The sequence below is a fragment of the Pectinophora gossypiella genome, chromosome 14, assembly GCF_024362695.1.
Source record: "Pectinophora gossypiella chromosome 14, ilPecGoss1.1, whole genome shotgun sequence".
NCBI classification, from domain to species: domain Eukaryota; kingdom Metazoa; phylum Arthropoda; class Insecta; order Lepidoptera; family Gelechiidae; genus Pectinophora; species Pectinophora gossypiella.
The window spans coordinates 14,181,201-14,193,500 of NC_065417.1; the positions used below are offsets into that span (position 1 = coordinate 14,181,201).

General features: G+C 36.1%; 1 protein-coding gene across 5 annotated transcripts in view; it reads left to right on the forward strand.

Annotated features, from left to right (window-relative positions):
- The window catches only part of LOC126372754 (facilitated trehalose transporter Tret1), a 70,509-nt gene extending 58,368 nt beyond the window's left edge, over positions 1–12,141 (forward strand). For 4 of the 5 annotated variants that reach the window (XM_050018627.1, XM_050018624.1, XM_050018626.1 and 1 more), the window contains exons 2-3: positions 7,901–8,015; positions 8,707–12,141. In XM_050018627.1, the coding sequence (XP_049874584.1) occupies positions 7,901–8,015; positions 8,707–10,073 (1,482 nt within the window). In that variant the 3' untranslated portion in view covers positions 10,074–12,141. Of the gene's footprint in view, positions 1–5,975; positions 6,183–7,900; positions 8,016–8,706 lie in introns of those variants that run through there. The other variant, XM_050018625.1, reaches the window with a different exon arrangement.
- Positions 12,142–12,300: the final 159 nt, after the last annotated feature.

The following is a 12,300-nucleotide window of genomic DNA, read 5'->3' on the forward strand; positions in this document are numbered from 1 at the left end:
AAGATAAAGATAATTCAGACTATGATTTACTATGACTATGATTTTTTTTTTATTTATTTATTTTATTTATTTTTTTTTTATGTTTTTTGATTTTTTTTTTGTTTTTTGATTCTGAGTTGATAATTGATATCAAGTGGAATTTTCCGTACCGTGGAAATTCCACTTGATATCAACGCAGAATCATGATCTGAATCATCCCCCTCAGTATTCGTTACGATGTCACTATCACCTTGTATATAAAAAACTTTATAGACATCGATCGCAGGAGGACATACAAATAACAAAACAATCGTAACTTTGATAAGGACAGCCCTGAACATCAATGAAACTAAATACTTTGTTCTCTGGAACAATCAATCGATTGGTGTTCTGGTTTCCATAATATGAAACATGTTTTGAAAACAACCGCTGTGGAGGTGAGCAAACGGTCGTGTAATGGTTGTAATTGAGGAGTATTGCTTCAAAATCCGCTAAAACAATTTTGGGACGAATTTGAGTGACAGGTACCACGAGAGGGAGTTTAGATTTTTCTACTAGATTATTTACTCTGTGGAACAGCGTACTTATGCACTAAAAAGCTTGTTAAGTACACCTATTATTCATTAGCTATATCTTTGTATAAGTAAGTATAATACATTGAACCTACCAACAGTTGATAAAACCATGAAGCCTTTGCTTATTAATTTTTTTTTAATTATTGATTATTGAATTTTGAAATGTGACTTTCCAAAACGTACTTTGTGCTTAGTGGGTTATTTGAAATTAGCAATAATTTGCTATAACTCTTTTACCGGGTTTTAAAATGAGGCCCCTAGCATACTACGTAAGTATCCATCTTTTTTTTTATTCTTAAATTTTATGGAGGATTTTTTCTTACAAGAAAATGTCATCCTCATATTGATACAAAATTTACTTATCCATCTATGAATGGTTATGCGATTCCGTTATTATAGTATAGTTTATGTAGGTAACGTATTAAACGTTACGTATTTGGTTACGTATGAAATGTTACGTATTTGAAAATTTTCGCCCGCATAATTTTGTTATATCTACCGGTAAATATCGGGTGTCACGCCTGGATAGCTGACATATCTAAACGCAGCATGGCATCGCGATTTGTCGATGAGAACGTTCCCGGTAGTAAAAAGCGCAAAAGTAATGTAACAAGAGCTTTATTATATAACCTTTAGGCAGAATAGACCAGAGAACAAGAAAGAACAAATTCAAAAAGAAAAGCAACCAAAGTCTTTACTATTTGTTTTACAACGGGAACATAAACGGGAGGCCGTGCTCCAATGAATAATCTTCTTTCACCCTAAGGTTGCCTGGCAGAAATTGCTGTTTAGCAATAAGGCCGCCTATTGTGCTTATGTTTAATTCGTATGTTTATGTCGTTTGTATATGTTGTTGTGCAATAAAGTATTATTGATCGATTGATTGATTGATTGGAGGAGCTCGGTGGCGCAGCGGTAAACGCGCTCGGTCTGCGATTGTTGAAGTAAAGCAACTTTCGCAGAGGCCGGTCATAGGATGGGTGACCACAAAAAAAAAAAAAGTTTTCATCTCGAGCTCCTCCGTGCTTCGGAAGGCACGTTAAGCCGTTGGTCCCGGCTGCATTAGCAGTCGTTAATAACCACCAATCCGCACTGGGCCCGCGTGGTGGTTTAAGGCCCGATCTCCCTATCCATCCAAAGGGAAGGCCCGTGTCCCAGCAGTGGGGACGTTAATGGGCTGATGATGATGATTGATTGATTGAACATACCCACTTTGGGAACATTGCTGGGCACAGCACATGCCTGGGTGAGATGCTACAAATACGTATAGAAAATTATACACTCATGCCCGTAATATTTTTATTGAAGATACATAAGTTATTCATGAGAAAGTTCCATTCTATCCCCTTGCTGGATACCTCGAAAGGGATCAAAAGAATAAATAATTTATTTTGCCAATGAAACAAGTAACCCTCCTTTTTGCTTCAGTCGGGTATAAAACAGGGCAACGACATTTTTACAAACATGTTTTTCGCACATCGTATTTGGTTCTGATAAATTTTAACAACGCATGTAGGTATATAATACATAAATATATTACCCACTGATAAAGTTAACACCAGTTATAAACTATTGATTTCATTACTGGGGTCTGTTAGGAGGTATTAAATAAACAATAAGTAAGTACTTATAACTTATCTGATATAGTTAAATAGGTAATTTCCTATAGGTATATTTACGTATACGTGAAAACCCACTATGGGTATTATCAAATAATTCGATACAGCTGATCATCAGATACATATCATCTTTATGGTATGTATTGTAATCTACGTACTTATTATTATTTTTTAAAGATTAATAGGTAAACATATTTTAATGCGGAAATCAATTTTATTGCGGGAAAACATTCATTACATCTATATAATAGGTATTTATCTTCTTCTATAGTGTGCGTTGTGAGGTGGATGACCAGCATCAGCAACCCTGGCGTCAGGGTTATTATTTAGCTGCCAAAGGCCCCTGACATGGCTCATGTAACGACTAAGGTATCTACGTGCTTTATATTTCGACTGAGATAGAAAAAAACAAACTAAGCAAAACCAAAGAAATTGAATTCAATTTTCAAATTAAGAATAGTGCGAGGGAACTACAAAGATTAAGAAGCAAGGAGATTGCGCTGCAGCGGAATTACGCTGCACTATCTACCCCTTCAGGGACATGGTGATGTTATGTTAATCCGACGATATCGCATCAGGGTTATAGATAAAGGTTATAGATAACAATTAACAAAACAATACCAAATGAAATTGAACCCTACTTGTCAGTTTTAGTATCATATAATCCAATTAGACTTGACACACTAATTTCCCCTGCTCAAATTGATTGGCACATAATAAGATCGATCCCATACTATCACAAAACTGACCAAATTGTGTAAGCCTCTCAACGCATGTGTTTGCTTATAAACCGAGGATTATTTACATCGGTCACTTGTTACAAATGAGACTCTGGCGCGAGTCAAGGTTGTGAATACATTGTACAATGTCAAGTCCGTTTGTTGGCTGCGCAATTTGTATAATATGTAGAACTTTACCTCATTCTAGCGCATGCAGGTACCTGTGGATATCCGGTGTCCTATTATGTCAATTAAAGCATAGTGAGTAGCACCTACCTACCTAGAATGACAAGAACCATTTGGCACGATATAATTCACTCGATCGACAGCCGTGGTAGCTCAGTTGGAAGAACGAAAGAAAGAGAGAAACATTTATTACTTCCGGACACCACAGACACAGACAGACAGGTACATTACATTCAAAACAGGACAGAGACCACACGGAAATCAATAAGTACACGGAAAAAATCCAAAACGAAAAGAACAAACCAAAATCATAAAAACAATAATAATAAAACTAAGCATCCTAAATGCAACGCACTGACGGCCCGATCATCTGCGGTGGCGTCCGGAATAAAAGGACCTCGGCGTGAGCCACGACGCTGGTATTCTGCGGGCCCAACGGTAACGGTGGGATCGCAGTTTCGAATCCAACATCGCTCGCGACTATATCCCTTGTCGTGAATTGTCTATGTCTAATGTTGTCAGGCTTCACATTAACAGTGTCAGTCAGTATTTTGGTAGTCTTTATGTATTACAATTTATTCAACATTTAAAAGCGGAACTTTTTCTTCCCGCCCGACTAACGAATCAGTCTAGCATATAATCCTGGAGGTACCCAGGGACACGTCTAGTGCGGGTAGAACGGCTGATTCGTTAGTCGGGCGGGAAGAATGTCGTGAATTGTCTATGTCTAATGTTGTCAGGCATCACATTATCAGTGTCAGTCAGTATTTTAAAAGTTGAATGAAGCTAATATTTTGGTAATGTCTTTATTTATTACATCCCTATTGGGATAGTCAGAGGTACATTCATCGCAAGATGAACTAAGTGTAACCACATGCCGTATCGCCGCCTATAATCAAATTCAAAATCTTTATTTTCAGACTATTGTCCATAGATGTTAGTAACATAGTACTTAATCCTAATGTTAGTAGACTTATATTTATTTATGAAAAGTAAATCACAAGTTAGAGCCGTCTAGCGGGAGGAGGATGTGTGCGTGTAGTCGCAACCATCGCGCCATCAATGGCGACTCCCAGCGGTCCACCCACCCAGGAAGCTGTTGGAGCTGGCTTTTAATAGTCGAGCCAACTGTGTTAGTGAAAACCACAAGAGCAAATATTTATTAATAAAAAACAATGCAATTGAAGATTTTGTAATCAAGTGCAAATTGCACAGATGCGATAACAGAATAAACGCCTTCATAATTAGATTTGCTTGTCGCCTCACAATGAGGGGACGTAACACGTGCATAGTGCAGTTTTCTCTAGAAAAATACGTGGACTTCAGTCTACAGTTGTAAAGATTATAAAATATAAACATGAGCCGGTATTGTTATCATTTATTAGCGACTATCGACTAGGTCCGGCTTTGCCTGGGTAAATATTTTCCTTACAAATATTCTTAGAAAACTGCAATAGCAGTATCGCAGATCATAGAGTACTGACGGCAGTAGAAACCTCATGCAAACACGAATTTAAATGAATTTCAAATTTGTATTTGGAACGTTAAGAATTAAAAACTTTGTACATGATTGAATAACTACTGACGGAGTTTAAAAAACCGTACGTACAATTTGTACCAAATTGAATAAGTCACTGTAAAATTATTTTTATTTTTTATTTATTCCTGAAACTCGTATTCATTATGTCCTTAAGAAACAAAATTCGATGAGAACTGTGTGGGTAGGTATTACAGGCACAGACTATTTAATAGTTTCTATGTAATATAGGTGTGTAAGCCCTCATAGTGATTTATTTTCTATGCATTGAGACCATTGAGTAAATGTACCCAATGGAGCGACTTATATCATCGAGGATTAGTGATTAGATTAGTAATCTGTTATAGGCTGATAAACGTTTAAATTGTAAACTCAATGATATCAGACCGGCATGAGGTAAAGTATTTCATTTTACATGAGATCGTTGATTATTCTCGTCTCATATTTAATATTTATTTTGTTCTAGTATGTACGACCACGAGCATTATAGATACGTATATTCTTTGGTACCATGTCACATAACTTCTGTGACAAATTGAGCTGTAGTCTCACTAAATGTGTCAAATATGTTAGTACGACAGGGTTGTAATGTAGGTACTTACATGATATTGCTATTGACTGTATAGCCATGCTCTAGTCATTAGCCGAATAGGTACGTCGTTTAAAATTTCTATGCTATGACTCAGTAGTAACTTCTTCATGCACTGAAGAATTTCTATGGAAATTATTATTTATCTCTGAGACTAGCATGAGATCACCATACTTAAGCCCCACAGTAGTTATACATTATTTATTTCCTACATAACATATACTATTACGTATATTTAAACACGCTACTATTAAACTTAGTAATTGTAAACTCACTTCTTTTAATAACAATAGGTAGGTACCTACTATTCACGTAAATACGCGTAGTAGGTGCTTAAGCCACTCCTAACAATTTACATAGTTTTCCTATGATGTATACTATACTTGCACCTAATCACTTAAAGCGAGCGTAATGAATACAAATTAACGGGAATGATTGATCACCCTTATCTAGTAATCCGAGCAATTTTAAATAACGCCTACGTAAAAGTGTATAGCAAAAGTTACGTTGAACGTTACTGCAATTTTTTTCTCTTAGGCGTCTTCTGAATAGCATATTTTGTCGTTTTTCCGTCGGGAACGGGACGAGAGCTACTTCGCTTATACAACAACAGATATAATCGTTAAATATATTTTTTGAAACAGAAATATTTTTTTTATTACATAGTAATCTCTAAACTGACACCGAAAAAAAGAAACGCAATACCGGTTTTTCAACAACACTATGACATTGAGTTGACGTTTGACATTTACTACGTCAATATCAGCTGCTGCGTCACGTAAACAAATTCAAAACAGTTATTGCTTGACAAAATGATGGTGTAGTCGTGTATTTTGTGAATAAACAGTCTCGAAAACTCAAATTCCGTCCAAAATGAGGTCTTCTTTGTTCCGTCGTGGTGCTCGCATAAATTCCGACAATGAAGAGACAGAGCCGTTGCTTCCCGCCATTCCAGGGCCAAGTGTTGCCCAAGTGGAGGTAAAGGACATTTTTTCATGGAATATTTTCATGGCTGTTTATTAACGAGCCATTGTCGCTAAAGGTCTAATGACTACAGCAATTTGTTATTGGTATTCTTTTGTGTTTTGAGTGCAATTTGAGCGTATTTAAATGAATTGATCTTTCAACTGGTACCTTATAGACGCTCAAATTGTATTGTTTTCTAAAATTGTTGATGTTTACGCATACCACTGCCACATAATACACCTACTGACACCAATATAAATTTAAAATTCTTGGCAAGAATCTTCAACTTAACAACAATAAAAACAAAATATAGGTACCATAAAGATATCCAGAAAATGTCAACATTAATGAGTAATAGTTACTTTAATTTGCACCAGAAAGTAACGCAAAAAAATATTTGAAAATATGTCAGAATCTAAGGTACTACCTACTTAGCACTTAAATACCCTTAAAGATATAGTCATGTAGAATATAGAGGTACCACCATCATGTACCACCCACCACCATATTGACCATCACAAAAGATTTCTTTATTTGCCACAACTGCAGTGCAAAAGATGTTACAAATAATAATTACCGTGCATTTAAATTACAAAATCATGCAAAAATTATAAAAATAAATTAAATGAATACAACTATACCTACCTATTCCCTTATTTCCCATCCCATATTTCGTCTTATATCTTCCTACCCAGATTACTGTCTAGCTATTGCTAGTCAGATGCACTTTCTTTCTTTTCTTTTTATTGCTAGTAATCAGTAGTCAGATGTACTTTTAGTTGAATTAGGACATGTTGGATGATTCTTCAAAGGCCTAATTATATTTAAGTAATCAGAAGTGAGTGTGGTCACAATAGATCTTACAAGGTCTCAGTGGCCATTCAGGCTTATTCATCTCCAGCCATTTCCTTTTCAAATAGTAAATAAATCAGAAGGCAAGTTGCAGTAACTTTTAAATAGTAAATCTGAAGTTTGTATATGATGAATCGTAAAGTTATAAAACTTTTTTAGTCATAATACTGAAATGAAAATGAAAAAGGCATTTATTTGCTTAATTACATTGTAAGACTTAAAATAAACCTTCCCAGTAAGTAAAATAATTTTACTTGTGAATACTGATTAAATTAATGCTACTTGAATTCTTATTTTGATTAATCTACATCAATAAACGAAGTCAAACATCATACTCAGTTTTACTTAGTTAATTCAAAATTAAAGTTCGAAATTAATTCAAAAGAAAAAAGAGATTTATTTTTGGGCATTTTAGACTGGCTTCTATTTCAAGACTAGCATTTTGCAATTTATTTTTGACCCAGTCTATTTTTTATATTTCATGTTTAATAATTCTGATTTAACTCTGTTAAGTTTAAATATTTAATGAAAGGTACCCCAAAGCAACTTACTATTTATCTTTTTAAATAATAAACATCAAATGCCATGCGTTAGTTTTGCAAACATTCGAAAATGGCTAGACCGATTTTGAAAAAACAATGTGTACATTTGACTGGGCTTGTGGGTGGTTTAGATTCACGTTAAGTCCCGACAGGTGGCGCCGTGATCGGGCGGATTTTTATCGAATTTTGCAAAGAACCAAAATACCAGTTAGTTATATTTTAGAAATCTGTCTTTTTTTTGACCTTCAAAACCAGTAATTCCCAGTTCTTTTGGCGCCGTGAAAAACCGGTGCCGATACATACAATATTCTAACAAGTTATTTCCTTTATTTTCAGAGAGCGGAAGGCAGGAACGGCGCGATGGGTGACGTCGGCGTGTCCCAGTCCGTGTTGGTGGAGCCCCGCGGGGACTCCGGCCGCAAGCTGCCGCAGTACATCGCTGCTTTGTCAGGTACATATTACAAATAATACATAAAACATAATTTAGTAATCCGCCTGCGACTTTGTCACGGACTTCGGTTACCGCGCGGCACATTTTTTCCATCCCCTTTCACCCCCTCCCCATTTCCTCCCTAGATCTCAAATTACGTCCGTAACAAATTTCATCTAAATCGATTCAGCGGTTTAAGCGTAAAAAGGTAACAGACAGACGGTGTTACTTTTGAATCTTTATGATATTAGTGTGGACAAATTCAAAAGTGGATAAACTCACAACCACGTTTAAGACGAAATTGGATATAGTGATCCATCATGTTGGAAAGGCCACAATCCTTCTGTCGGTTTATCCAACATGCTAGGGAAGAACAACAGCAGCAACAGCTTTACGCGTTCCTTCCATGCTTTTTATTCCTTCTGGTACCTTATATGGACCCTATACATATTGTGGATTACAGTTCGTTGTGTCTGTCTTTCCTCTCGTTAGCTAAAACACTAAAGACAACTTATTATTTATTCAAAAAATTGGGTTATCAATCACCCAGTTTTTAATATTACTCATTTATCTCTGTTTTGATAAACAATGCTATTATTGAATACAATTAAACGATGATTCAATAGCACTAAGCATTTAACGCCAATCTATGATATTATATTTGATACTTTCACAGAGTATACCTACTAATTGACTATTTCCCTCCTTCCAGCTACCCTCGGAGCGTTGGCTGCCGGTTCGATGCTCGGTTGGTCTTCACCAGTAATGTACAAGATATTCCAACCGAACAGCACTGAATACGACTTCACGATCACCGAGTCCCAACGCGACTGGATCTCATCGCTCATCAACCTTGGTGCTGCCGCTGTCTGCTTCCCTATTGGTCTGGTGATGGACTCTATAGGACGCAAGAAAACTATGTTGCTCCTCGTCCTACCCTTCACTTTAGGCTGGTTACTCATAACTTTCGCCAGAAACGTCGGTATGCTCTTCGCTGGAAGGTTCATCACTGGTATAGCCGGCGGCGCCTTCTGCGTCACAGCTCCAGCGTATACCAGTGAAATCGCCCAAGACGCCATCCGAGGAACGCTTGGAACATACTTCCAACTCATGATCACTGTTGGTATTCTATTCTCCTATGTCGTTGGATCTTACACATCTGTTTTCGTATTCAATATTCTTTGTACATGTATACCTATTGTGTTTGGAATTATATTCTTCTTCATGCCAGAAAGTCCTAGCTTCTTGGTAATGAAGAATCGTAATGACGAAGCGAAGGAAGCACTGACTCGACTTAGAGGCCGGAGTTACGATGTTGACGGTGAATTGGACAACTTGAAGTTCAAAGCGGAACAGAACAGTAATAGCCAGACCTCATTCCTTTCTAACATCACAAAGAAAACTGCCCTTAAAGCTCTGCTGATTTGCTACGCTTTGATGTTGTTCCAACAGTTGTCTGGTATCAATGCCGTCTTGTTCAATACGTCTACGATATTCAGCAGTGCGGGCGCTGCAATTCCGGCAGAAATTGCCACAATCATCATCGGTGTCATTCAAGTCATAGCTACATTCATCTCTTCCGTGGTCGTCGACAAACTCGGCAGGAGAATCCTCCTTCTTTTCTCAGCTCTGGTCATGTGTCTGTGCACAACCGCCCTTGGAGTCTACTTCTTCTTGCTGGAGAAACACGGAGCCGATGCCGACATCCTCAAGACCATTTCTTGGCTGCCACTGCTGTCTCTTTCTCTGTTCATCATTGCGTTCTCCTTCGGTTTCGGCCCGATCCCTTGGATGATGGCTGGAGAGCTCTGCCTGATTCAAATCAAGGCGTTCGTTTCTTCCACAGCTGGCACCTTCAACTGGCTTCTTAGCTTCACCGTCACGAGCACGTTCAACTCTTTGAACCAAGCCATTGGGTCAGGCCAAGTGTTCTGGTTATTCGCCGGAATCATGCTTCTAGGATTCATCTTTATCTTCTTCATTGTCCCAGAAACTAAAGGCAAGAGCGTGGATGAAATCCAACTCATGTTAGGCGGTGAACCGCAGCCTCAGAGAGCCAATGACACAGAAAAGAAATAAACGTATCGAACAGACTGAATGGTAAATTGAAGTATTTTTGTACGAGACGGTTAGTACCGTGCTTCTTTGGTTTTACACCACTGACTTCGATGCTCTTTGGCTAAGCTGGACGCATTTCAGCTATTAAGGATTTTAATGACAATATATTATTGAAGTAACATGACTGTATCATTCATAGAGGTAGACAAATAGTTCCAAAATCTTCGTCCAGTTTAGTAAAGAATTATGTCAAGGATATTTTGTGCTTCGTAAGCAATATAATCAACCAAAGAGTTCTCTCCTTGAATGATATGTATCACATAGAATAAGTTATGCTGTGTGAATTTGTAGTTTTTAACGTATTTATTTGTAGATTTATACAATTGTTACATGTTTAGATGTTCGATACGGTCGTGGCAGCTACGATTACCCGTAATCAACTTACCCAATTAAGCTCAAGACGCATAGAGGCGGTATGTACTAAAACGGCACCGTGTATGTTTTTTTTCTATTAAAAATAGATTTGCGTTGGACCATAATCTCACCTGATGGTAAGTGATAATGTGGCCTATGATAGACCACGCTCTCGTAGCAAATACCTATTCATTTTAACTGTAAGATTGTGATAATTTGGAATGGAATGTCCTTAGATAGCGTTGTGAGCGTGTAACCTTGCGTGAAGTGTTGAACCCTACAAAACATTGACAAAATTTGGTTTCGAGTAAGTCCCAGTACCGCCTCTCTTGAGCTTTAATGATATTTCCTGCCAGAGATGTCAATTCGTACCAAGTGAAATAGACATTGCCATAGTTAAAAAGTTCTACTTAAATTAAATGTTATTTTAAAGTAAATACCCGGTCTGTAGTAATTTTATACAAATGTTTTTTTTTTATGTAGCAACAAATGTTGCGTATAATGTTACAGGTATCGTTGCAAGGCATATTGCGCTGTTACAAGATGTGTTGCAAGAGTGCTCGAAGGTCGTAGCGCGAGTTACAACGTTCATACATAAAAACAGTACATTTAAATTGTTGCTTGTAACGTAGAGTGTAACGTTATACGCACATTTGTTGCTCAATAAATATTTGACTAAGGCAATATTTAGAAAAGTCATACTGTTCTAAACGGGATATATTTATAGTAAATTACAACGATTAACGTAGTAATCAGCTTTAGCCCAAAGTGAAGGAGATTTAGGATACCAACAAAACATATTTTTATTTTAGTGCTGAAATAGTGATAAGTCATATCAGAAAACCTACATATTATTTCATAAATCGTTAGTTGTAGAAAAACTGCATTTCGAATTTATACAATTTCTTAAAAATCATGATATTTATCTGCAAAAGGCATGTTTCGAGATCACTAGTTTTTATTACTTTTTATACATGTATAATTAAATAAAAAATCAAAAAATCGTATTGTCATCTTTGATAAAAATAAATATATAAAATGTCATTGAATACAATAATGTAAAATTGTTATAATATTTATTCGATAAACAATCGTGGATTTTATGACATTTCGATGTATATAGTTGTATTATTGAATATTGGAAAATGTACTAAAATTGTATAAATAATTGTAATGTATTTTATTTTACATTAAATTGTTTAGTTCAATTAGGTAATATTGCATGTATGAATGTATTTGAAATTAATTGTAAGTATTATTTATATATGTACTTTAATAAAAAATGTGCCAGTTTAAAGGAGAGAAAAATAATCACAAATAAATAAATAAGTTGATAAAAAAAATTAATGTAACTTGATACTTTTCTCTTCTCTAAGTGACATTGGAATTATGCTAATTATCTGTTTAAGATAAGCACCCGTATGTTTTCGAAATATGCTTGCCAAATGCCATTTTGCCATAGATCAGGCCAGTTATATACATCAGTATATATTGTATATTTCATACTTTTCTACCAATTTTGGAACTTCCGTAAAAACATTGCAAGTTCCTATCGTTGTTGAATATTTTACGCATAGTCATCTGCCTATTACATTATATTTGGTTGTATATATTGTTATTGATGTTGACTGTAGGTTTTATTAGCGATAAAGATGAATAAATGTAAATGTACTGACGAATTTGTTTCATTTTATTTTTAATCTTTGGGTTTTTGAAGGCCTAGCGCCTAACATTATCTAATAGCAAGCTACACCATTACTTTACCGGATGATGATTTATGATGGATGATTTATCTATCTCTATCTATCTATCTATCTATCTATCTATCTATCTA